This window comes from Pantherophis guttatus, chromosome 1, assembly GCF_059756535.1.
Source record: "Pantherophis guttatus breed Tessera chromosome 1, ASM5975653v1, whole genome shotgun sequence".
NCBI classification, from domain to species: Eukaryota; Metazoa; Chordata; class Lepidosauria; order Squamata; family Colubridae; genus Pantherophis; species Pantherophis guttatus.
Genome location: NC_142063.1, coordinates 198,985,650 through 199,013,117, shown reverse-complemented (window position 1 = coordinate 199,013,117; position 27,468 = coordinate 198,985,650). Strand labels below are relative to the sequence as shown.

The 27,468-nt window shown below is 38.0% G+C and overlaps 4 protein-coding genes across 7 annotated transcripts in view; 1 reads left to right on the top strand and 3 right to left on the bottom strand.

Annotated features, from left to right (window-relative positions):
- On the bottom strand, positions 1-14,360 carry MKKS (MKKS centrosomal shuttling protein). Its single transcript, XM_034432374.3, has 4 exons — positions 13,310-14,360; positions 8,546-8,721; positions 4,546-4,656; positions 1-2,016 (listed from the first exon to the last, which is right to left on the bottom strand). Exons 1-4 carry the CDS (start codon positions 14,292-14,294, stop codon positions 1,576-1,578), a joined length of 1,713 nt encoding a protein of 570 aa, XP_034288265.2. The 5' UTR covers positions 14,295-14,360; the 3' UTR covers positions 1-1,575.
- Positions 14,331-14,596, bottom strand: LOC132711054 (uncharacterized). Its single transcript, XM_060689067.2, is given in 2 exon segments — positions 14,331-14,517; positions 14,519-14,596. Coding segments are annotated over 2 exon segments (114 nt in total). The 3' UTR covers positions 14,331-14,481.
- LOC132711133 (uncharacterized) lies at positions 14,331-25,295 on the bottom strand. 4 transcript variants are annotated; one of them, XR_015731273.1, is made up of 4 exons: positions 25,189-25,290; positions 19,420-19,654; positions 16,513-16,558; positions 14,331-14,651 (listed from the first exon to the last, which is right to left on the bottom strand). XR_015731273.1 is itself a non-coding variant. In XM_087882305.1 (3 exons), exon 2 carries the CDS (start codon positions 19,638-19,640, stop codon positions 19,449-19,451), a length of 192 nt encoding a protein of 63 aa, XP_087738431.1. In that variant the 5' UTR covers positions 19,641-19,654; positions 25,200-25,295; the 3' UTR covers positions 14,331-14,673; positions 19,420-19,448. The 4 variants fall into 4 exon arrangements, 3 of the variants coding, with proteins under 3 accessions (XP_087738431.1, XP_060545318.1, XP_087738430.1); XM_087882305.1 differs by lacking the exon at positions 16,513-16,558 and having other exon boundaries at positions 14,331-14,673; positions 25,200-25,295; XM_060689335.2 differs by lacking the exon at positions 16,513-16,558 and having other exon boundaries at positions 14,331-14,673.
- A 759-nt stretch (positions 25,296-26,054) lies between these two features.
- The window catches only part of SLX4IP (SLX4 interacting protein), a 101,478-nt gene continuing 100,064 nt past the window's right edge, over positions 26,055-27,468 (top strand). The window contains exon 1 of the mRNA XM_087882301.1: positions 26,055-26,135. The gene's annotated coding sequence lies outside the window, so the exon portion shown is untranslated. The remainder of the gene's footprint in view (positions 26,136-27,468) is intronic.

Sequence of the window (27,468 nt, the reverse complement as noted above, 5' to 3'; positions counted from 1 at the left end):
TCCATCTGAGGTAATGTCTTTATTAGACCACTCATGATTACAAAACGATTTTCTGATTTCAACAATTCAGGAAGAAAAGTACTAAACAAAGTTGGTGTAAAAACACAGGCAAGAATTCACAGCTCACTTTTCAAGATCACCTGCAAATTGTGTAGCTAATAGTAGTGAAGAAGAGAGTAACAAAATGAGATGTGTGTGTTTAATTTTTTTTTTAAAAAAAACATATTTATATAAACTGTTAGGAAAAAATATGTCCGTTCATATTCAAAGTATAGATGCATGCAGAGTTTGGTAAAATATATTCAAGGTGGTAGCCATGATAAGTGACACACTTAAAAATGGTGGCATGTTGATTGCACTATGATAGCCACCACTGCGACTTTTTTTAACCATATCCCAGAATATTACAGGTTCAAAGACAGAAGCAACTGCTTTATATTGTAAGCAGGCAGGACCAATCCATTCTTACTACCAATTGTATCTGAAACACTTTTGATGCATTAAATGGAAGGAGAACAGGCAGATTTGATGTTTCAGTTATGATAGGATATACACTAGAGGAGGAAATTAAAATTATTTGTAAGGTTACCTCTTTAGGAACTAAACTTTTAGAATCTAAAACAGCTAACTCAAAAAAGCCAGCAGGCAAGAACTTCACATTTTTTTAAACCTTTTTCTGTTTTGGAAGAGAAAAGCAGATAACAAAATCTATTTCCTATATTAACATTTCTGCAATGACATTAATAAAGGTAACAGGAAAGAAATGAGAAACACATTTCTCAATGTAATGTATCTAATTTAGCTGATGCTAGAAAAAAATAATATTTTTTGTACGTACTCTTGAAAAATATTTTGAATCTGAAACAATCTATAAACAGCTAAACCAGTTTTAAATTAAACAATTCTTAAATTAAAAATGACATATTCTTAATTTGGATTTTACTTTTATGCTTGGACTGTTCTGTGTTTTGAAAAATAGTTATTTAGAATCCAATTATGTTGCACTTCAGTCCTTAAATTATTAACCTGTTATATGCATAACAATATATGATGTTTTCCATGGTGAGCTAAAATCAGAAACACCATTTATTACAGAGGCTAAAATAATTTCTGGTGGTATCATCTGTACATTAAATTTTTGTTTAGTCACAATCTTTCACTTTTCACATTCTGAACAACCAGTGATCATGTATCCTAGCAAAAGATGTTACATATTTGTATAAGTGTTTTCAGTAGCATATGCCTTTTTAAAAATATCAAACATGCAAAGGAACCAAAATAAAGACAAAGATATCTATGTTATATCAAGAAATGCCAAGTTTGCAACTGCTATTTCTGGTCCATAAGTATGGCACCCTAAGGATACTTGCATATGTGCAAATGCTTCTCTGGGGTCTGTAACGCAGCAGGAATTGCTTTTTCCTTCCACTAATAGATTGGTGGAAAATACCAAACATGACCTTGAGAATTCCAATGCTTGTTACAGATTTTTCTGAAGTTGCAAGGGATGTGGTTGGAAAGAGACCTGGAATTGCCAGCACAAATACATTGCCCTCGCTAAACATGCACACACAACTAATTACGGTCTTCAATTATATGTGATATGTCTAAAATGAGATGGGCTGTTTCAACTGCAACTTGCAAACCATTCCGCTTTGCGGCAAAACAATCCAGGACAAGATGGTCAGCAGACGTGACAGAGGACTCGTTAGCACAATTTTGAGGAAGGAAAGAAACAGAACGACAGTTTAACATCTTCCAATTGAGGTCTTCCTGTTGGTTGCAAAGGCCGCACCCACACTTTTGAACAAAATCTGACCAATCAGAGTTGCTAGGAATGTTAGGTGGAACAGACCACGAATGACCCCAATGGGTATCAGTCAGAACATCACCACTGTCGTGTTCCAGAGAGCGAGCAATGTACTCCAATGAGTGGCAAAAGCAGTCAGTTACTAAGTGGAATTCCTCCGAAGAACAACCTAGATCTTCCAAGGTGCCCTCTGTTACACTACAACTCTAGAAGAGAGAGGAGAAAATGAAGGTTGTTGTTACTCATTGACCTACTATGTATTAGTAGGTCATCTATTAGTATAATACTATATATCAGTATATAAGAGCCGTGGTGGCGCAGTAATGCTCTCTACATGGGGCTCCCCTTGAGGAGCACCCAGAGGCTCCAATTGGTCCAGAATGCGGTCGCGCGGGTGGTTATGGGAGCGACGTGGCGTTCCCATGTAACACCTCTCCTGCGCGAGCTGCACTGGCTCCTGGTGGTCTTCCAGGTGCGCTTCAAGGTCTTGGTCATGACCTTTAGAGTGCTCCATGGCTTAGGACCTGGGTACTTACGAGACCGCCTTCTGCCACCAGTAGCCTCTCACCGGCCAGTACGCTCCCATAGAGAGGGGCTCCTCAGGGTGCCGTCGGTCAAACAGTGTCGACTGGCGGCCCCCAGGGGGAGAGCCTTCTCTGTGGGGGCACCTGCCATTTGGAACGAGCTCCCCCCGAGGATACGGAGGATCCTGGATTTACGCACTTTCCGCCGTGCCCTCAAGACCTTTTTATTTCAACAGGCTGGCCTGGCCTAACTTCCTTTTAATTGTTAATTTTAAATTTGTTTTAAAACAATAGGGGTGTGTTAATCTGTATGGGCCAAATTATTTAATGTGCTTTTACATTGTTTTTTAAATTTTGTATTATGTGTGTTTTATCTTTTGGCTGTTCACCGCCCTGAGTTCTTCGGGAGTAGGGCGGTATATAAATCCAAAATAAAGTAAAGTAAAGTGGTTAGAATGCAGTACTGCAGGCTAACTCACTGCTCACTCCAGGAGTTTGATTCTGAGCAGCTCAAGGTTGACTCAGCCTTCCGTCCTTCCGAGGTGGGTAAAATGAAGACCCAGATTGTTGGGGGCAATAGGCTGACTTTGTAAACTGCTTAGAGAGGGTTGTAAAGCACTGTGAAGTGGTATATAAGTTTAAGTGCTATTGTTATTGCTGTTATAGCTCAATTTAAGATTATCTGGGAACAGACCCATTGTGGTTTATGACTCCCAGGTAAGTATCAAATACTTTGCTCATCAATTTATGAGTGTAATGGAGCCTGCCTTTCGCGGTTGTAAATCAATGGAAGTTGTAAACCCACATGACCAACCCAATTTTACAACCTTTTTTGCTGTGGTTGTTAAGTAAATCAATGGTTCGCTATGGGCCCTGTTTCGTTGAAAACCAGAAGTAAATGCTGGTTTTTGGCAAAAGCATCAAAAACATGGTTACATGACCATGGGATTTACAAATGGACATAAATGTGGGCCAGCTGCAAAGTGCCTAAATGTGATGAAGTGACCAAGGGGAGGGAAGCAATCATTGGAACTTCAAAAGCAGGACACAGGTACCCCAGGTTGTAACTTCATATGGTCACTAGGTGACCAATCATAATTAAGGACTACCTTAAATCCTCTTGCATGACAAAGATTCATTGCATGAAAATGAAGAGATAATTGAGGTCCTTGTACAATATTACAGCCCTAAAAAACAAATGCACCCATATAATATTTTCTATTCTGTCTCAATTTAATATTATTGCTGGAAAAGAATTGTGTGACCTTCAAGTGCTGTGTCAAAGAACATAATTGGGTTCTATTTATTTTCCAACATAGGACCTATGCATACTTTTCCTTTGTCTAACAGCAGATGCCACACCTAGCCAGAATTGGCTGATCCCCCCCCCAAAAAAAAATTAGCAGGACCTGATTTGGTTAATATGGATTTGGTTAATATGGCTCACCAGGAGATCCCAAGCCTAAAGCCAAACTAAACTGGGAACAACAACAGCAACAACAAAAAAACCAAACAAATTAAAAGCCAGGAAAAGGCAATGGCAAATCATTTTTGCATTACAGATAGTACTCGACTTAGGACCGACAATTGAACCCAACATTTCTGTTGCTAAGTGAAACGTTTGTTAAGTGAATATTGCCCAATTTTACAACTTTTCTTGCCACAGATGTTAAGTGAATCAATACCATTGTTGAGCTAGTAACAAGGTTGTTAAGTGAATCTGGCTTCCCCATTGACTTTGCTTGCCGGAAAGTCGCAAAAGGGGATCACATGACCCTGGGATATTGCAACCATCATAAAATGAGTCAGTTGCCAAGCATCTGAATTTTGATCATGTGACCACGGGGATGCTGCAATGGTTGCAAGTGTGAAAAATGGTTGTAAGTCAATTTTTTTAAGTGCTGTCGTAACTTTGGTACAGTCACTAAAGAAAGCGTTGTAAATCTAGGACTACCTATATTGCTCAGGAAATTACATGAACATGAAGTCACTAGTAATCAAGCTTGGTTCAACAATGTCCTTACCTTACCTTGCTTTATCCATAGCCTTAATATTTATTTTATAATGCACAAATATATAGAGACATACATGTATTAAATGTTATATAATATATAGCATGTGGTCTTAGTAAGGTGTTTCATCTATACTCATAAGCATGAATACATTGAGATGCCTTAAATAATTTAAATACCCCCCATAAAACTCTCAAACCTTGTGCTTTATGTAGGAGGACACATGAGTTTCGGTACAGCCTCCGCCCAGCAAAATCCATGGATCTTTGACTGTTAACTGCAAAGCATGTTCTGCAGTTTGACAAGCAAGCTGCAGAGGGGGGGAAAAAAGCACCAAAATACTTGTATTATAGAAGCTCATATTTTCCCCTCCAAACAGAATAGAAAAAAATAAAATCTCCAATTAATTTATCCTCCCTTTCTGCAAAAGAATTCCCGGTTTGGTTTAGTAGGTATACTTCTTATCCCATTTTATTTGCTCAGTAACACTACAGACTAACATAGATTGTTCTAGGTATTTCAATCTGCTTTCAGTTGACAGTTTGAAAGTCAACTAATGTAACATTGAAATACTTAGCAAACCATGCAGGTAATCTTTGTTGAGCTATCACAATTGGGATAGACAACTTAAGTCAAATTAAGTAAAGCAGTTATGTAAAAGCATGACTATGTTTACAATTTTAGTTCAGCTTTCCTTTGCTTTATAGACCACGAAGGTCTGTATGCAAATACAAGGATTCTCATCAAATTATTTTTTCATTAAGACCCCTATTAACTTTATATTTTCTATACATTGACATATTCATTATTTCCTTTTTTACAATAGGGGTCTTAATAAATACACTGTAAGTAAAAGAGAGGGGACAAGAAGAAACTGGAATAATATAAAGGGAAAAGGGAGAAAATGTAAATACTAGAAGATCATCACGAAATAGCTGTTAAGAGAGTATATATATAAATGTTGTATGTCTTGTAAAGTCATTTTATGTTATCATAATAAAAAATTAAAAATTAAAAAAAAGATATTTTTTCATCACCATCATAAATGAGCAGTTGCTAAATGAGGAGGTAGCCAAACAAGGACTACCTGCGTTCATTTTAATATAATTGTTTTTTAAAAGGTGCATCGGTTAAAAAAAAAAAGTGCAAATCGCTCTATTTGTAAAGTAGAAGATTAAGCTAAAAAAAATAAATAAAAGCAAAACAGTACTTTCTTTATGCATAACCAACTGGCACAGTCAACAGAGAATTTTGGATTACGCATGTTGCACTGAAATCAGAATGGAACAAAAAGAAACCTGAAGATCTAAAAACTGCCGTGGAAACCCTATGTTGCAAATACGATGAAGCGATACAGGAGACAAAAACAGGACCTGGAAATCTCTCACCATGGCTATTACCACCAGGTAATATGATGCATAATGTGATGCATTCTGTATGAAGCTACCTTTGAATAGTAATGCAGTTAGTGTGGACTGTGTGGAACCCGCCCTTATGCTGGCAAGTGAGAATTGCAACAGCCGTGATTTCTAGAGCTGCATCGGCTTCCAACAGGGATCAAATTCGAAGAGTTGACTTTAGAGCCTTATATGGCTTGACTTGCAGGTTGGTTCACCTTCTGCAAACAGAACCAACCTATCAAATTTACCTCTTCTGGCTGGGAATAATGAGTATCCCCCGTATTGAAGCGAGCTTTAAAGATTTGGCTTTTCCCTATTGTAGTCCAATTTTAGGGAACCTTCTCCCCCTGCAAGTTAAGACGGACCTCCTGGCAATAAGATAGGGAGACGATTTTATGAACTGGACAGGATTGTTGGATTATGCAGCTCCTGTTCCTTTGATCAATTCATTTCAAAACTTGAGATATTTTTTTTTTATTTTCCTTCCTTCTGGCCAGCATTTAAATAGCCACAGAAATCATTCGCTATCTTTTTCCCCTTTAAAAAACAAACAAACACCGCACAACAGATTATTTTATTTTGAAGCTACTATAATACAATCTTGGTAACTGGATGTGGGCCCATATGTAGCAGTACGTAACCAAGGAGAAATTTCCTAAACAGCTTTCTATCCTCCTTCTCCCATCCATTTCCCAGAAGCAAAACTAGGCTGGAACAGACCCCAGATTATGTCCCATCCATGCTTAATAGGTGTGATGATCAGGAACACGGCAAACATTGCCATGGCATAAATTGTGCTTCAATAGCCTGCAGCCAAATAATTAGTCAGATAAAGATGTGCATAGTAAGAGATATGCCCTTCTACCATTAGAAATGCTTACTTTTGATTAAGCTTGTAAAAGGTTTTGTTTCTTCTCCCTTCCTTTCAGCGATTATTTATCTTTCAGGCATGGGAGATATTTTCTTGACTCTAAGGATTACTCCACTCTTTTTCTCACCAGAATTCTACAATATCTTCTGTCATTACTCTGCTCAGACAATTGCACTCAGCATGTGATATGGAAACCCCATTAACTTCCAGCAACTAAACCAATAGTCTCTTGATTTAAACAAACCCAAGAGTTAATCTCAGTGGAATTTAGCCTATTTGCAGGCACTTTGCAAAGCCCCATTTATCTAATCATTTCTCATTTCTCTTTTATCACCTCATCTTTGGATAAAAAGAGGTGTTATTTTTTTTTTTGTCTTGAGAAGATTTCTGTGCCAACATACTCATCATGCTAATTACCTTAAAATAGTCATTAAAAGCGGCAGCTGTAAATCAAGAAACACAATTTAATGCCTCTCAGTCCGATTTCATCAGCTCTCTGACAGAATACTAGAATATTTGCCCCATAACAACAATTACACTCACTGTCCAAAACACTGTCAAATATCTACTTGTTCAATGTTGTCCAAATATTACATTATTATAGTTTTATTCTATCTTTTTTCCTAAAGAAACCCCTAAGGTCACATTCATGACAGTGGTGGGTTTCAAAAGATTTTACTACCGGTTCTGCGGGTGTGCCTTGGTGGGCATGGCAGGGGAAGGATACTGTAAAATCTCCATTCCCACCTCACTCCAGGAGAAGGATACAGTAAAATCTCCATTCCCACCCCACTCCAGGGGAAGGATACTGCAAAATCCCCATTTCCTCCCAATCAGCTGGGACTTGGGAGGCAGAGACTAGATGGGGGCGGAGCCAGTCAGAATTTTTACTACCGGTTCTCTGAACTACTCAAAATTTCCACTACCGGTTCTCCAGAACTGGTCAGAACCTGCTGAAACCCACCTCTGATTCATGATCTTATCTGTTTACTTATATTTTCACAATACAGGTAGTCCTTGACTTACGACTACAACTGAGCTCACAATTTCTGTTGTTGAGACATTTGTTAAGTGAGTTTTGTCCCATTTTATGACCTTTCTTGCCTCAGTTGTTAAACTGCAGTTGTCACTGCAGTTGATAAGTTAGTAACCCAATTGGTAAGTGAATCTGGCTTCCCCATTGACTTTGCTTGTCAGAGGATCGCAAAAAGTGATCACATGACCTTCGGACAAAACAATGGTCATAAATATGAATCAGCTGCCAAGCATCTGAATTTTGATCACAAGATCATGGGGATGCTGCAAAGGTCGTAACCATGAAAAATGGTCATAAGTCACTTTTTTCAGTGCCATTGTAACTTTCAACGGTCACTAAATGAACTGTTGTAAGTCAAGGGCTACCTGTATATGGAAAGGCTGAAAGAGGCCTACACTTACACCTGCAGCTTCACTTCACTTGACAAGAAAGAAAGGAAACTCATGACAATTATATTTTTCTCCAAACTTTATGCCAATTATATCCATGTCTATATATTGTATTTGTCTTCCTGGCATCCCTTCCCTAAATCATCTTCCCTCTCATTAACAAACTCTCCAGACCTGGTCCATTTTGGTTATTTGTTAAAGAGTGCCTTAAGCATCTTATTTGTAGTACAACTCTTGATTTCCACAAGCGTTTAATGGTCTAAGACAGGGGTGTCAAACTGGCGCCCCGCAGGCCAGATGTGTCACACGCAGGCCACACCCACCCAATACTGCAAAGGGGAAAAACGTCATGATACATCACATGACAGCAACATGACACCGCGAGTTTGACACCCATGGTTTCATTATTATTGATTTCATGTGTAGAGAATTAACCAAGAGTCTAGCCTTCTAATAACCTTAATCTACTGCTTGCTGCAAGATATATAACGAGATTGTGGTACCTTTAGTTCATCCCATGCTGTTTCATTCCTATTGCAGAGTAGCAAGCTGCAGACAACTGGCTGATCAGGAATTAGATGCAGGAACCATTTTGAATCAAAACATTGAGTCTGTAAGTCCTTTAGATGGCCATAACAAGCAGGAGACAGGAATTGTAAAGAAGGTATTGGCTGAGAACCTAATCAATTAAGGAAAATAAAGGCATGTATAATCCCATAAACAAAGAAGCCTGTTTTAAATGACTGCTGGGGATGCAAAAGTTATTTGGGATAAAAACTGATATTTTCTGAAGCTTCTATTTTCTTTAAATGTTCTGTGGCAAGAAATAGAGGCAGGGAATTTGGACAAACCTTACAATTAATAGGGCTGCAAAAATTAAATGAATAAAGTTTATATTATGAAAACATAATCTCAGAAAAGAAGCACGGAACTTAATTTGTGAGATTTATTGCCCTAAATGCTTTGGTGAAAGTCAAGGACTTAAAATATTCTAATAAAAAGATCAGATCAATTGACAATGAATTATCAACATTATCCATCATATGGATATCTGCAAGTACTGTTAATTAATCATTTTTTCTAGTTAATTGGTAGGAGAGTCATATAGGCCCAGCAGTTTTTCTAATCTATTTGATTTCTAATCTTTCTTTGAAAGGGATGGAGTGGAAATCATTTTAACAGGTCACCTTCCTTTCATATAAATATGATAGATGATTGGACACACATTATTCAATATTTTGGAAGGCAACCTTACTATTGCTGTTGGGTTGTAGCCTCCTCTACTCAGCACCAAGATGGCCTTGTAAATTGGCGGCTGCTGCTTAAGACAAGTTCTGGTTTCAGCTGAATGTTGGTTTTTAACATTTTTTAAAATCATTACATGTTTCTGAACCCAGAAATTTCCACTAAGTCCATCAAGCATGAGGAAATGATTTTCATATTGATCACATTTCCAGCATAAATCTGAAGTACCTTTATACCAGGGGTGTGAAACTCAAGGCCCGGGGACTGGATCTGGCCCACGGGGTGCTTAGATCAGGTCTGTGGGGCTGCCTTGGAAACAGCGAAGGACTGGCCTGCAGTGCCTCTGCCAGTGAAAATGGAGCGGCCCTCTGGAGCTCCGTTTTCCCTGGCAGAAGGTTGCAGGAGGCTGTCGCAGCTGAAAACGGTGCCCGGGAACCCGTTTCGCTGGCTCAGGCTGCCACAGGTGCCGACACGACTGATGTTGAGCTGGCCATGCCAACCGCAGCCCCCCAAGGTCAAACACAACCCTGATGCAGCCCTCAATGAAATCAAGTTTGACAGCCCTGCTTTATACCACTCTAGACAACTTTCCTGGAGCCATATACTAATGGTACAACATTCCATAAAAATTCTTTTAACTGCTGATTTAATTTAAACTTCAGTCATTTTAGCCACATATTTTCCCACTGCATAGTGTATCCAAAGTTTTTAATCTACTTTATCGTACTCTTGTCTATTCTTCTGTTTCAAATTTCAAGAAAAATTTATACATCTTAGCAATTACATGTTCATTATTTATACATATTTCAACTTCAAATTGTTTTCTGCTGCTCAGTTCTAAATGTTTATCTACCTTAAAACTTTCTCTTATATATCGGAAGACAATTTAAAACTAAATCCCTATGCATTAATTGTTCTCTTGATTTCATTTTATGTTCCCTGTATTCCTGTTCCAACAACTCTTGATAAGTTAATTATTTTTCTTTACCTGTTTCGTTCCGTTAATATATTTCTTGTGCTGAGACCCATAAAGGCATTTTTGGGTACAGTCTGAATTTATATCAGTTCCAAATTCTCAATATGGCACAGTAATATAATGATTTTTAAGATATACATTAACTTTAACTTTATCATACCATGCTAAAATTAAAAGTCTAAGAGAATTTGGAATAACAGAAAAATTAGTCTCACTGTAGAGAATGAAGCAGGAAAGAGAATGCTGCCAGTAATATTCAGTGAAGCAAAACACTTCTTCCAACAATTAAAAAAAAACCCTACACACATGGATGTCAATGGATGGATAAAATAGTGAAATCAGGTTGATTATATATTCTGCAAGAGAAATGGAAAAGCTTTATTACAGCTAAAACCACAGAAGACGAATTAAATAATCAAAACTACAAGATATGACTTCAGCTATATTCTGTAGAATTATGGATCCAACAAAGAATAGATTTAATGGATTAGATTCATAGAATGTCTGAAGAACTCTGTAGTTTGAAGATGAAACAAACAAAAAAACAACACCCGGAAACACCAGGAAAAGAATACAAATTGCTGCTATTGATGCATTCAGAGTTATATAAGAACATTACATATATGAAAATGTGGGCCTAAAAGATGAAAGCAAAATTCTATGGGAGAAAAGAAGATACTGGTAGTAAGAAGAGATGGTATCAATATAAAGAGGAACTGACAAATAGTTGTCAAAATTGATGAAAGACACAAAAAATTGTTCATTATTCTAGTTGGACATTTTGAAAAATGAAATTAAACTCTCCTCAGCAAATCTACTACTTAGCAAAAATACTTCCAATCAAAAAGGCACAGAAGTTGTTGAAATATCATTATAACTGTTCAAAATCTTACAAATAGCAATAGCATTTAGGCTTATATACTGTCCCATATTCTCTGGATGGTTTATAATGTACAAGCATTATTTGCATCCTCCCCATAACAATCTTAGGTCTTGTTGTCTAAGGAATGGAAAAGATAGATTTGTAATTTAATGTAAAAAATGGAGCAATATTAAAGAATGCTCAAACTCTCAAACAATTGAACTTCACTAGTAAGATTAATATTTTAAGATTTTGCTATCCAGTCTTAAATAATACATGAGAATTTCTGGCTCTACTAGCTGGATTCACTGCTAACATCTGATGACTAATGGAAAAGGCAAGAGAATTTCAAACAGATACCCCATTTTTCTTTACTTGTAAAAGCCCTTAAAAACCTAGGCTGGGTTATCATATCTTCCTACTGAATAAATTGTAGGAAGCAACAATTATAATGGAACATGGAGCAATTAATCAGGTAAAAAGTAACCCAAGGTTATATATAGATTGTCACCTCTTATTTAACTTACATGAAGAATATGTCATGAGAAATGCCGAACTAGAGAAAATAGAAATTAAAGCTCCTGGGAGAAATATCAACTATCTTTGTGATGAAGCCATTCTCAAGGTCAGAAATGAAAAATATGAACGTTTTGTAAGTGAAAAAATAAAGTACAAAAAAACAATTTGCTCCTGTATATCAAAATCAAACAAAGGAAAATTAAGTCAAGAGGCAATGCCAACCCCGTGCAAATAGTAGGTAGAGAAGTTCAAAGAAGCCTAGCTTTCTAGATTCAAATAGTGAATACAGTCATGAAAAAAATGGCATAGCTTACTTGAGAAGAAAACTATGATAGGTCTAGACAAAACATCTAATGTTTTTTGGACATGGACAAAACACCATGGTTTTCCCAGATGCAAATATGACTGTGAGAGTTGAACCATCAAAGAGGCTGAAACACAAGTGATTTTCATTAACATTTCATTAGTACATTATATGGAGCCAATTTTGATTCTGCCTTTGCTACATGCAATATTGTAGTTAAAGTATGTCAAAAAGGCTATGAATAAGTTGCAGTTGAGCATAGTAATTAGATAGTGCTTCAAATGATTTATTCTTAATATTGCTGAATGCAATTACATTTTGTGGAAATGTGTGATTGTGATTCAAATTCTAGGATCTAACAAGACTGACTTTAATGCTGTTTATGTTTTTTTAAATAACCTGATGTCTTTTAAATCCTGGATATTTTTTCACAGAGATGTTTCAATTGAATTATTCAATGAAGTTGTATATCAACTATTTTAATACAAATAATATGTCAGGAATGTTTCAATAGTATTGCCTAGGATAAGGGAAGGAAACAAAATTGATTTTAGTTTGGTGTAGTGTGTGAACTCGACAGCTTTGATTTGTGAAATGTAGTCCATTATCTGTTCTTTAACACTTGTGATACTTCTAGGGAGCTTCACATGGATTAGTGTAAATAGAAGACCGAGTGATAAGATATCTTGCTTTAATAGGGTTTATCATTACGGAATGGAAAGTTCCACTCATTTTCAAGCAATTGTTTACAAGAGCTGCAATTAAAAAAAAAAGAACCAGAGGTAAGCAACAGTTGTTGAAATATTTGATGTCTACCCATTATGTGGGATCTGGTGGAAAAAGCATATTCATAGTCCTGTCCAAAAAGTGCGCCATCTGGTGGGATCCAGGAACAAAGCCTTTTCTGCCATGAGACTTGCCTTCTGGAACCTCATCTCCCCCAAGTGGTCTTCCCTTGAAAACTTGGCTTTTGCCATTGAGTCTGAGACCAAGAGTATGGGTGAATTCGTTTCTTGGTCTTACTTGTGTTAACTTAGTATTCCTACCTAGTTGCTAAGTTACTTTATGTTAACTCTGTTGTTTTAAAGTTGATTGTTCTTTATTGTTTTTAATTGTTAAGACTCCCAAAGTTATGCACAAGAGATGGGAAACCAAATACATTAACTAAGCAAATAAATATATGGTATGAGATTAGAGATAGGTCAAACACCTGGCTATTGCTCAATTAACAGTCTAGCATTTGCAATTTGGACAGCTAGAGAACTGACAAAAAAAAAAAAATTTCTGCTAATGGTTTGCCACATCCCGTTTTCTTGTGGATCATATCCTGAAGTGATCATGTCTGAAAGCTTATTCATTACCTGTCATTTTCTTCAGGGGCTCCATCATTCTTATTCCAACTCTCTCGACAGCAACAATATTGTTCTCCTTTAAATACTGTTTCAAGGTTGGGTGGATGACCTTCTGGCATATCACAAGACCGACACCATCAGTTATTACTTCCCTGCCTACCCTGAGTAACTGATCCAACACTTCGGCTTCTAGAGAAATTCCATGATGGATAACTATGGCTCCTTCTCCGGCATGAGACAAATCTCCTGACATAGACATGCCAAACAGAGCCACTTTGATCTGGCCTGAAGCAGTTCTTTTGAAAGGCGGAGTCAGATGCATTTCTGGCATTTCAATTAAAAGTCCAGGATAGACAGTAGAATCCATAACTCTCTTATTTTTTACAGGTATGTAATGGCATTTTCCCAGCACGGCACTCGAATCCACGTTTTGGGGGATTGTAAACAGAAAGGCTCTTAACACCAATATACTGATATGATCGGCCTCCTTCCTGCTAAGCATGCAAGCGCGTTTGCTCAATATAATACTGCGCACCAGGCTAAGGAGAAGCTTAGAACTGCTGAAGTCCACCGGTATTCGGCAACCACAGGTTTCAGATGAAAGGTAGTCAATGCATAGGCTCAAAATATGTTTGCTAATTTTAATGAAAGGGTATGGAGCAATATTCAAGCTCTCGTATTTTTCAAGCAAGCTGCAGCAAAAAATTGCCGTAAATAAGCCACTGTCCCCGAAGAGCGCAAGGTGATTCTGCACAGAGGCAACCAGAAGCTTTAAGACGGGGAGAGTGACACAAAGGCTGCTCAGCAAAACCGAAGATTGTGATGAAATACGAACGTATCCTCCCATGCCATTGTGAAATTGTTTGAGCCTACCGGTGGGGCCGTAGCAGGACCTCATTATCTTACTAAATGCAGAAACAGCCTGGCTAATCACCTCCTTAGTTAAAGGCCCAGTGGTGCAGAGGGAAGGTTTTTTAACATCAGCCCGAGACATCTTTCCCGAGAAAATTCCAGTCAAGATTTAGAAGTGTTTCGTTTCTACAAAACAGTTTTTAATTATCATTATACATAGGCATGCAAGACCTTGGGTTTTCTTCTCAGGCAACGATACAACAAAGGGATTTAACAGCACTTATTCGATGTTAAACAATGTGATCAATGTGATAATTGCTGAAGTTGTTTCATTCAACCAGACCGTTTGAGTTTATTTCCATGCCCTGTTTTTGAAGAAAGCTTTGCTGTTTTTGGTAGATGGTAAATACCAACATGGGCACCAATGAATAAAAATCCAGGCATGGGCAGCCAATTCCTCCTATTCCAGCTGCCTTACATCTTTTGTTGATGGAGACCTATAATAAATAAAGGAGTTATGCCTATAAGAAGGAGGGGAATAAAAGAGATCTTATAATAGTATAATCACAGAAAAATACATTTATTAAGACAATTTATTTCAGTGAAAACTCTTGGCAAACAACCTCTGAAAATGAGGTATAATCATAGAATGAATATTTTGCATGGTAGAAAACATTGATAATTTGCCAACTCAGATTACTCACCGTAATCTTTTATATAAGCATCATGCAGAAAAAATAGCATTAACAGTGGGCAGTTATGGATTTTTGCCAATAAAGCACTCAATCTTTGATTTACAGGGATTTATTTCTTCTCTGTTTAGAGGTATACAGATGAAAGTGTTATTTTTACACATTTTCTCAGCTCATAGCTTAGCAATCATTTGAAGCTGTTTAGTGATATTTAAAATATTTTCATATATATGACATTGATTAATTTAAACTTTATTGGAAATGGATTTGTGTCAATTGCAAGAAAGTCCAGATTTCATTGTATTAAAGAACATCATGTATACATACTGTATATACATAATAAAAAGGGCATAGCCACATCATAGATCTTGGGTAAAAATCTGAACGATACAATATCCAGGAATGTGGAATGTCCTTTTTGGGAGAAAACTGTAGGTTTGACGAGCTAAAGAGAAATTACAAAAGGCAAGATTTTTACCATGACTGTTTTGAGGGTGGGGGGTTTACCAATTTTTGTGCCAGATCTTTCATACACTGTTTTCTAATAACTGCCCCAGGAATAATTGGCAAGAGAATCTAAATTTTGGTGGTTTCGAAAAAAGGCCTCAACGTTTGCAATCAGAATGAAATAAATAGTGCAAGTGGAATGGACCAATCTGGCACAGCCTTCTTGCCCTGGGATAATTCACCATGGTCAACTTGCAGCAAGACAAATCATGGAAGGACAATTCCACGCAGGGTTCTGCTACTGTTTCTTCAACATTATTTCCACTGATAAAAATGGAAATAATGTAGACGAAACAGTGGCAGATAACATTCACTGTGTTGAGTTATCCCACATGGATTGTCCCATGATGAGTTGACCTCATGCAACAAGTTGTCCTAGACCCTAGCGCAACTGTCTAGCTCTATCTGTTACAGCATAAAGCTAGAGCACCAATTTATATATAGAAGTCATTAAACTTAGGCAACTAAAGGATGCCCCAAACCAACTGGGGCATCCACATAGAATGACATGTTGCCATTCTGGCCCTAACATGGAATTGAACTTTAATTTTTGGAATACAGCAAAAGAATATTGACTTTGGAAAGTTAATGGCGTAGATGAACTTGAAAGAATATTTCCTATGGGGTGTTTAAAATGTTATAAAAGAATACATGAAGCTTTTGAAATTAACTATAAGAAACCATCTCCTGTGGAAATGTTTTACTGATTGGAAAAGTAACAGATGTTAAGAAGGGACTTTGAAGATTGACTAGAGCGAACCTGAGAGAACTAAGGATTATAATTAAAGGAGAAGAGACCTATTAATACAATGGAGCAATATGTTTTGCTATAAAAGAATTAAGTTTGTTTCAGAGCACTGTACTCAATTTACAAGATTGTCTAATGTTGGAACAGTGGGATATAGAAGAACAACAGATTTTATTGAATAAAACAGGTTGAGGTTGATTTGAATGTGGATTAGTATTTTTTAAAAATGCCAGATTACAAAAGTAATATGGAAAAAGAAGCTGTGGGTCTGAAAATGAATTTATAATGCCAGAATATGAGTGTGATATGGAAAAAGATGCCACAAAGAATTTACAAATGAAACCAGCTGATATCTTAATAATTAAAGGGGAGATACAAACAATAAATCAGAAGAGTGACTTGGAAACTCATCTTATCTTTGATTTATAAAAGGGATGTGCTAAACTAATGCAACTGTTCCTAAGAGGAAAGAAAGAGAAAATGATAAGAAATTAGCTGGTGGGACATTATTTGACAGGATTAAAGATCTAGAAAAGTAAACAGAAGGAATTCAAAGTGGATTTATTTGATCAGAGTCAATATATATGTTGTGGTTTCTGATAGCTATTAATGGAATTTCTTTTTGACCAGGATTGAACAACTAGGTTTTAAAGATCAGGTCATAAATGAGAGATTTATTTTGCTTTACAGTAGAGAAAGTGTCAAGTTGGAATACAAAATGGACTGATTACGTTGAACTATTATATATGATCTTAAATTGAAATATATTATAATAACAAATATAATGTTATTACTTTTGGTAGACTTTTGCTGATTAGGACTGAATGATAAATTTTTATAATTTGATTATTGATTAGGGCTGAGCTATGGAAAGAAGAGATCTTTGTTTTACTGAAATGTTACAGATGATGTTAATGAAATTGTACTTTTCTGGAAGGAGAGTCACTTTTTATATATACCCTTTTCCTTTTTTTTTACCTATGAACGTCTCCTTTCCTTTTTATAGTTTCGTTAATTTGCATCAGTCTTTTATCTTAAAAGATAAAAGCTTTTTTTAAAAAAGCTCAGACATAGCCAGGTTAAGAACACATGATTTTGAATAAGGGCATAGATACAAATTTTGCTTTAATGAGTTCAGAGTGTGTGCTGTTATTAATTATGCTCAAAAGCTGCATTCGTAATAGCTCTGCCAAGGTAGCAGATGAACTGCAGCTGTTCAGCATCACATGAATATTGCCTAATATTTTGGTTCTGCTACATGTACAAAAATTGTAAAGTGATTAAAAAATGAAATGGCTGATGAATTTAACCAGCTAGGACTGTATAATGAATATACACAATTGGTACATATATATGTATGTGTGTATATGTGTATGAGAGAGGGGGGGGAGGGAAGGAGAGAGGGGGGAGACGGGGGCCCTATAACATTGCTATGGGATATCAAACTATACAATTTTCACAGAGAAAAAGAGAGACAATCAATATTGGGATTATTTGTTCCTATATTAGGATTCTTGCCTAATCCTTTAATTAATCCTGGCCAAAGCACCAAATTATAATATATTATCTTACATATTTGTCCATTTTGAGTATTTAAAATCCGTATGCTTTTTTCCAAAATCTTTTTCCCAAAATTCTATACTGCATTGTGGTTTTTTTCCGAGAACAGGATGAAATTCAGACAAAATGAATTGCTTGAGGCCAATTAATGAACTGCTGGCAGAAGCAATATCTCCAGATCAGAAAGTCCCTGGTTCTGCTAAATTTTACTAATCCTCATTTTCCAAGAGAAAATTCTATGCCATGCCAGCAAAGCAGATCCTTAGCTGTCTGTTTGCCAGAGGTGGGATTCACTTACTTTCCTTACCGATTTGCAAATGTGAGCATGCGCAGTAATCACACATTACGTTTGGGCGGGTGGGTGGAGCCTCCCACAGTCGCTGCTACCAGTTCGTATGACCCGGACAGAACCGGCTGAATCCCACTACTGGTTTGCCAGTTCATTTCCTGGTTTTAGGATTTACTCACAGAAGTTGCAATGTTGACATTTATGCCTATGTCAGGAAAGCTTCCTTATGGTTTGACACTGAAGGCCATCTACTGCTGATTATTACTATGCCACCTACAGGGAGACTCCAGACCACAGTTCTGCCAGAAGAGGCATCAATACCACAACAGGGTGTAGGAAATTAAAGAGATTAGCTGTTCATCAACATTTCCTTTGGTTGACTTAATGGTTGTCCTCGACTTACAATAATTTGTTTAGTGACCATTCAAAGTTACTACGGTGCTGAAAAAAGTGACTTATGACAGTTTTTCACACTGATGATGGTTGCAGCACCCCCATGGTCATGTGATCAAAATTCAGGTGCTTGGCAACTGACTCATATTTATGACGGTTGCAGTATCCTGGGGTTATGTGATCACCTTTTGCAACCTTCTGACAAACAAAGTTAATGGGGAAGCTATTCTGACCTAGGCTTCCTGATACAGTAAAAGCACACAGTGAGTCCCAAAAACCCTTTTTATTTCAACAGCTCGGAATTCTGCTCATTCAGAGCCCATTCATTCTCAATCTGTTCATTCACAGATGAGTCCCAAATAGTGGTAAAGAGTCCAACAGAAGTCTGCCACAGTTCTTCTGATAAGGCTGATAAACACCCACCTTAATCTCCCTTGACACACTGCCAAGACCTAATTGGCAATTAACTTTGCAAGGCCACACGGAAACACAGAGTCAACACTGAGCTGCAGTCTTGAAACTGCCAAGCACGAACAACAGTTGCTCCTCCTTTATGTCTTATGGGGAGGAGCCAATCATCTCCAAGCCCTACTCCCAAGTCGACCCTTTTGTTTTAACTGTTCTTGCCTTCTGGCAGCTCTGCGCATGCATGCACTGGAAACAGGATATCCCCGTTTCTCTGCCTCGCTGATGTCCAACTCTGGAGGCTCCAGAGTCCGCACATAACTCCCAGATGGCCCTGGCCTCATCTCTGCCTCCGACGCAGAGCCCTCATCCGAGCCTTACCCAGACTGCAGGATTGGCCCATTTTCCTTCCCAGCCTCCTCACTGTTTGGCTCTGCTGCCAGCTCCGCAAGCCACCAGTGGACCACAACAGAAGCCAAATTCACTTAACAGCTGCATCATTAACTTAACAACTGCAGTGATTCACTTAACAACTGTGGCAAGAAATGTTGTAAAATGGGGCAAACCTCACTTAACAAATGCCTCATTTATCAACAGAAATGTTGGGCTCGATTTTGGTCATAAGTCAAGGACCACCTGTATTTTTGTTGCCTTTTAATGATTCTGTACTTACCTCTTAAATCATTCTGTAGCAGTTTACAATTATTTCCCTTCATTTTCTTTGTCCTGCTGCAGCACATATCTCACAATGTCAGAGTCTTCATAATAGTCCTCTTTTTTTGGTTGAAAAAGGGGATTGGACTTGATTTTATACCATCCCCAATGTATTAGCACCATGCCAGTTCCTGTAACAATGAAAATTCGGTAGTTCTTCCAAAAGTCTCTAAGGCCCATGTGCTGGTCACTACCTATGCAAAGAAATTGGGATATTTGAGCATGTTCTACTAAACAAGTTAATCAAATCATATCACTCTGATCATCACCACCAACACCATCCTACTATATAACAAGTTCATATCTGACTGACTGATGATACTAATAGTATTTTTTTCTCTCAGAAATAAGTGCCACAAATATTAGGAAGACTTGCTTCTTAAGATGTTCATGCAATATATGACTTATGCTGCAACACTGCATATAAAAGGCCAAATCAGGCCTCTTGTGATAAATAATGAGAATCATACTTGGCTACAGACATTTGACTAGAAATTTCCACCACTCCTCAAATCCTATCTTCTTTCTTTTGCAAGCCAGAAAAATACTATAAAACTGCCTACTTCAATCGAATGCCTACCAAATGTGCTGGGCTGCAATGCTCACAATACTCTTTGAGAACATAATATAGAACGCTGGCTTATCAGGAACTGTGGTTTTGGATCCATCTCCCTGGGAACTTTTTGATGAAGTTTTTTGGAAATTGATTGAGTTGATTTGATTATTACAGACTTTACCATCTGGAATATTTGTTTATTTAATATGGTATTTTTTATTAAATAAGGATGGGAAAGCTTATTACTATTTGTAGCTCCATTAAATAAGTGGAGGAAAATCCAGCAGTTTTTTTATTATTTTCTCTTCAACATCCAGACAGGGTAGATTCTTTATGTTTAATGTTAGATTTATTTGATCTTTGGGTTATTCTTTTTCTTTTTCTTGTTTTTGTTGTTAGTGTTTAAATTTTTTAATTTTTTGTTTTGTATTTTACTCTTGTTGATAAAACAAAATAAATATATATAAAGTATTTTTTTGGAAATTGGATAATTTGGTCATAGTGGAAATTCAGGGACATGTATAGTTTAAAATGTTAAAACTCACAATTTTCCTGGTCTAAACGGACACAAGGATTTCACTAGTATCCTATATTCCACACACACACACACACACACACCCATGAACATAAATATGTGGCGAACTAGGGCTGTGTTGCAATCTTGATTTGAAGGGCAAAATGTGATTGGTGATGTGCAGATGTCCACAAAGCACCTACTGGCAACATCTTAAAAGCAGCTGCCCCCCCGCCCCGGGTTTTCCCGACATCCCTCAATAGCAGCACTATATGAGAGAAAGACATATCTTGGGTAAAAGTTTCCAGCAGGTGTTATATATGCACACTTTGCACACTGAATCAGAATGGCTGTCCTGCCTGGCTGCAGAAAATTCCTCTAATATGGTTTCAAAAATAAGCTTAAATGGACATTTCAGAATTAGATCGGTGCTGACTTGCATCTGCTGGATCTAAAATTGGCATGATATTTGCCAGATCTGGACTGTTACCTTTGCTAATCTAATCAGAAAATAGTCCCTTTGTTAAAGTCATAGAAAACTAATGTGCTGGAACGTGCTGGAATTTCTAGCATATATACACTATTGAAACAGCGACGTCTACGCTGACTGGGGCATGTCGTGAGAATGGCTGATGGTTGGATTCTGAAAGATCTCTTGTATGAAGAATTCGTGCAGGGAAAGCGCCTCAGAGGGAGACCACAGCTGCAATATAAGGATATCTGCAAGAGGGACCTAAAGGCCCTGGGAATGGACATTAACAACTGGGAAATCTTGACCTCCGATCGTTCAGCTTGGAGGCTAAAGACGCAGCATGGCCTTCTCCAATTCGAAGAGACACTTATTCGGCAGGCTGAGGCAAAGAGGCAGTCCCGGAACCAGTGAAATCTGGGGGCTGGGCAGGGGACAGAACGTATCTGCCCTCAGTGTGGAAGGGATTGCCACTCTCAAATTGGCCTTTTTAGTCACACTAGATGCTGTTTTAGGACCTCTTTCCAGAGCACGATACCATAGTCCAGTGATGGCTAACCTTTTTGCCATCGCGTGCCAGGAGGGGGGGGCGGGGGAGGGTCGCATGCGCATGTGCCTGCGCGCATGTGTGCGCAACCCCCTCCTCCCTCCCCCCCCACTCCTGGCACATGATGGCCTGGTAGGCCCATTTTTCTTTCTTACCTGGTTCCAGATCCTCTCTGTGTATCTGGGAACGGCAAAAACAGCCTTTCCCACTCCCTTGGAGGCCCTACGGAGGCTGAAAAGGCCCATTTCCCAACTCCCGGTGGGACAGGAAGTGACATTTTTTGCTGTCCCCAGCCTCCAGAACCTCTCTATGAGGCTCTAGGAGCCTCTCTAGGAGTCTCTGGAGGCTGGGGACAGGAAAAAAGTCACTTCCTGTCCCACCGGGAGTGAGGAAATGGGCCCTTTGAGCCTCCGTAGGGCCTCCAAGGGAGTGGGAAAGGCTGTTTTCACCGTTCCCAGATACACAGAGAGGATCTGGAGCCAGGTAAGAAAGAAAAACGGGCCTTCCCCCCCCCAGACCCTTCAGAGGCAGGAAACAGCCTGTTTCCCTACTTCTGGTGGGCCCAGAAGGCCCGAAAATCAGCTGGCCGGCGCGCGCATGTGCCCCAGAGCTGAGCTGGTGTGCCCACTAATATGGCTCCGCGTGCCACCTGTGGCACGCCATCAGGGCCATAGTCTCTTGAGACTGAAAGATGCCAATGAGAAAACTAAAAAAAAAAAAAAAAATTCAACGAGGAAAAAAGGAGGGGAAAAATACACAACTTGGTCAGCACATGTTAAAGAGACAGATTAACAAAGTTGGATGGGACCTTGAAGGTTTTCTAGTCCAACCCCCTGCTCAAGCATGGGGTATCCTAAATAATCCTAAACCATTTCAGACTAATGGTGGTCCAATCTCTTCTTAAAAACCTCCAGTGTTGGAGCACCCATAACTTCTGGAGGCAAGTTGTTCCACTGACTAACTTTCTCACTGTCAGAAATTTCTCCTTAATTCTAGGTTGCTCATGTTACTCTGTTTTCCCACCTTATTTAAAATGTAAATGTTAATTTTTTAAAAATAAATTGTATTAAACTGCAATTCTATCTGACAATAGGTCCTATTAAATTTAACGAGACTAGTTTTTAAGTTAATCTATATCGGACTGCATTTCAAAGAAAATTTTTAAAAAACCCTCTTGATTTAAAATAAAATCTGCTTTTTATATAAAACATGCATATACTAATGAGTCATCTATTACAATTAAGACACTTTTTGCTGAAGAAATTAGAGAAGAGCCTAATTTCTAAAACTAGAACATCATAAAAATTAGCATGCATATTTAAAGTGCAATCTATATATAGTTAAAACATTTTACATCCAGCTGACTTCAAAGAGAAAATAATGCATAATTATATGTATATAATTTGTTAGAGCAAAATAATTAGTGTATGTCTTCCTGCACAGGAATTATATATCAATATGGAAACAGAGTTTTAATTCAATTATTTAAATCAGCATACTTTTATTGGGGAGGAAAGAAGGGTTTATTTGCATATAAATAGAAGATGAAGCTAGTCTTCTTAGATGTGGATTTTGGCTAACCAAATTTTGCAAAACAAGACAAACTTCACAGATTCTCCCCCTCATCCCACACCTCTCCCCCATGATTAACTCCAGAGGCTTGGGCTACCACTCCCTTCTTCTACCAGAATATTCTTTGAGTAAAAGGAAGAAGCACATCCATTTACAGAACATCAAGTCTGCATCTAATGCATTGCATTTTGGGCAATAAAGAATACTTTATTCTATTATGTGAGATGGGCTGTGCAAGAAGGCAGGTGGATGTTCAAAATAATGTAGCATGCAAAGAGGAAAAATTACATTTTTTACTATTGCTTCTGACCCAACAAATACCAACTGCCTGTAAAAGTCAGCTTCTGCATGTGGATTTATTGACTGTATTATGTAAAGAGATTCCATTTTTCATGCGGAAAGACATTCTATTTCCTTAAAACAAGTCATATTTCTTTAAAAAAAAACCCAATGCCTCGGGACATAAATGGCTTCCTCTAAAAAATAGCAAATGCCTCTCTGAAGGAATATCAAAATGTTTCAAGTTGTGGGCATGTATACTTACATGTATGCCCAAAACAGCACCCCCAGTTATTTAAATATCTATTACTAGCAACTGCAAATGATAAGTGACAGTTATGAATATGAGAAGTCAGGCAAGGCAATATTTTCACTTGCTTTGACCTTTCGATATTAGATCTGTAATTATTTTGTCATGCTAAATATTCAAATTATACCAATAAAGAAATAAATTATCATGTAGCTAATTTCAGTATTTGGCCACCTTCATAATTTCTCTTCATCTTTAGCTGGCAATTAGATGACGCATTAGGCATTTTACAAGGGAATAAAGGATGGTAGTCTTCAGCAGACTGCTTGCCTTATTTGAAGGGATGCTCCATTTAGTTCAGAAACTCAATCCTGCAAAATTTTAAATCAAATAGCTAGCTTCCACATACATAACAGACAGACATAACAATGTGAGGGTAGAGCTCATCCCTCCTACTATCTCCAAAAGTGGAGGATACACTTGCTCTGAAACCACCCCCAGAGTGTTAATATTAGGCCTAGGACTGAATGAGATATTAACTGTTATTTGGGTTGTAATCATTTCAGATTGCAAGTGGGACTGTTCAACCAGGCTATTTGAAAAACTGTTGCATCTATACAACTGTCCCTATAGTTGGACCTGAAGCTGAGCTATGTAAGAGAGAATGAGACTTTGGCAAGTGATATTATTGGGTCATTGAGAGAACTTTACAAAGATTTTGCTCAAGCTTCATTTGGTTACGGGAGACACACTGTGATTTCATCCGAGGTTTTATCTGTGATTCAACAGTGTACTGTTTTTATAGTTCATAGTAAAATCACTTCTGAATCAAGTTTTACTCTTGGTGACTACAGTTGCCTTTGCCTTCTCATTTTGCTTTGTTTTTTTACTTCATACACCTAAACACAATATAGCACCACAAACAGATTAATATGACTAATTTCACTGGTGCCACCAGTGTAGTATGTAATATTTATATACCACGACATAAGATCATACACCGGAGTAATATACATGTTGCACAGAATATGACGTACATATGGAAACATATGACTAGGTTTTTTTCCCCTCTAACTACTTGTATAAGGATTATTCTTTTATTCTTGTATGGACTGCACCAGTAGTCCATACAAGAATAAAACCAATTTCGCTGTATACATGATACATACAATGACAATAAAGGCTTTGAACTTTGAACTGATCTATAGCTCTAGTTAGTATATCTCGATGGTCTCTTTCAAATATTAAGCAGATCTAATCCTATTCAGCTTTTTGAGCTGTCTTGGTTAGTTAGGTAGATAGTGTCATTTAGATGAAATTTTATACTGTTAAACCATGCTGTAGTGTGCTCTGTAATAGGTTGTGTATTAGGTTGTGTAACCTATTACAGAGGTTGTGAATCCTAAAAAAAATGGTCTAATTAATTAGCACCCCCGTTTTCCTTTTGCTACAAGCAGCAGATGCTTCTACTTTCCCCCCGGCTTAGATAAAAAAATTAATTGCCACCCGTCCTTTCCCATAAATACATTCCGACCCAATACCTCTCTCTTACGTTGCAGTACGGGAAAGAAAAACACTCTAGCCGCCCCACAATCCTTGCGCCCTTCAAGCTTCCACTCTTCAGGCTCTCCGGAAATGGCAACGAAAGAAAGGCTGAAACTACAAATTCCAAGATGCACCGCAAGATTCAAAAAAAAAAAAAAAATAACCCATTATTTGCTAAATCGATGTCCCGATGCATCCTGGTAATTGTAGTTCAGGCGAAGCGGAAATGCAAAAAAAATAAATAAAAAAATTGCGGAGCGACGTCTCGGCTACAATATTTACCGTACAATTGCCCGGAAAAATCATAGGGGGGGGGGGAATTATTCATTTTGAATTGAAGCGTGAATTTGAGGGATCGGTTTCAAACATTCCTTAATTTTGTTAATCGCATATGTCTTTTATTAGTATTTTCCCGTACCATGGAATAGATTAGTGCAGTGTTTCTCAACCTTGGTAGCTTGAAGATGGGTGGACTTCAACTCCCAGAATCCCCCCAGCCAGCGCTGCTGGCTGGGGGATTCTGGGAGTTGAAGTCCACCCATCTTCAAGCTACCAAGGTTGAGAAACAGTGGATTAGTGGTTTATTAAAAGACAGGCATATGTTCTTTCTTTTGGCAAGAATTCAGAAGCGGTTCTCTACTAATACATTTCCCAGGATATTTATTTATTTATTTCCCCGGGATAGTCGCCCGTCCTGGGGTCTCCTGCGAATCTCCCATCCAAACTGATCGATCCCTGGTACATCTGAAACAACGCAACCATGCTCACTTTCCCCTCTGAGATCACAAGCAAGTGCTGGAAAGCTAAGAGAATACCGTATAAAAGCTATTGGTTGTTGCCCGTCACGTGATAGGCATGAGCCAGTCCACGCTTCGGGATGTCTCATTTTTAAAAAATTTTTAAAAAATCGTGTTTCAAGGTGCGGCGCGCGCCTTTGAATGAGGTAAGGCACAGCTACAAACGCGGTGCGTAGTTTTAAAGCGTGGGTTCGGAGACGTGGGAATTGCCCACCGATTTTATATATTGGGCCGCTGTTAGGAAGCATCACAAGAGGCAGAGGGGGTGTTGTTGCTGCTGCTGCTGCTGTTACTGCAGCAACCGGTGATTTGGGGAAACTTAGTAAACGTGGTAGAAGTAGTAGTGCTCATAGGCGAGCATGGAGAAAATACTATCTTACCTGCGTGAATCTGATCTCATTTGCTGTTCCCGAAAGTAAAACAAAGGAGTTATTAAGTACAAAAGCAGGAGCTTGAAGTTGTGACTGTTATCTATGCTAAGAATGACAACGTAAACACAGTTTTCATATAGAATTCTACTATCTCTGTGTGTACGGGTATGTACAGAATGAAGTTTTCTGAGGATATTCCTTTGGTCCAATCCTGAAAAATAAGTTATAAATCATAAAATGATCTTTCTAAGCCACCTAATTTCCCATATTCAGAAATCATATAATTTGTTTCATCCATACTTTGGCAATTTTAAGTCTTCCTTATAGATCTAAATTTAGTTTTAATTTAGTTTAGATGCGTGCATGAAATGGAGAATGTATTTTGTTCTATGCTGGGATCACCTTGGTTGTTCCAAGTTTCAGCCATAACAAATTTCAGACTGATGGACTGAATTGAATGGGGCAAAACTGATATACCTTATTCGTCTACAGTCTCTTCTCTCATGTGGCTTGTGCATCAGTCCAACTATACTTGCCTTATCCAACTATACTTAGCCATGACTGCACTTGAATTCAAGCATGACATATGTCCACATCCCCCATTGCTACCCTTAATTTTCCTTTCCCGTTAGTTTGCTTAGCTACTACTATGTTCTTCTGCCAATTGCTTTCCCACTCTCCTGCTGTCACCCACCCAAGAACTCCTGTCCCTGGTATGCATACCAGGGACAGGAATTCATGAGTTCTGGTTTACTCGAAACATGTAAACCTGGCTACTTTGTGCATGTTTTATATAATCCAATTTCAATGCCTGTAGTATCATGCCTGTGTCAACTCTTACAATCAATTTTCTCTTTATATCAGCCTTATTAATCTTTTGGTAGGGTTTTTGTGATTTTTGAGTCATGGAAATTGTAACAGATTTTTTTTAAAACAGATACTTAAAAGTTTCTTTGAAATGTTTTGTAAAAACTGAACAAAGAAATTACGTTCAGGATGGTATCTCTGAGATACTTGTATTTTATTCTACTGTATAATGTGCAGATGAATGTAAGTTAATTGCTTCCTAATAATGCACTAAAGGTAAAGGTTCCCCTCACGCATATGT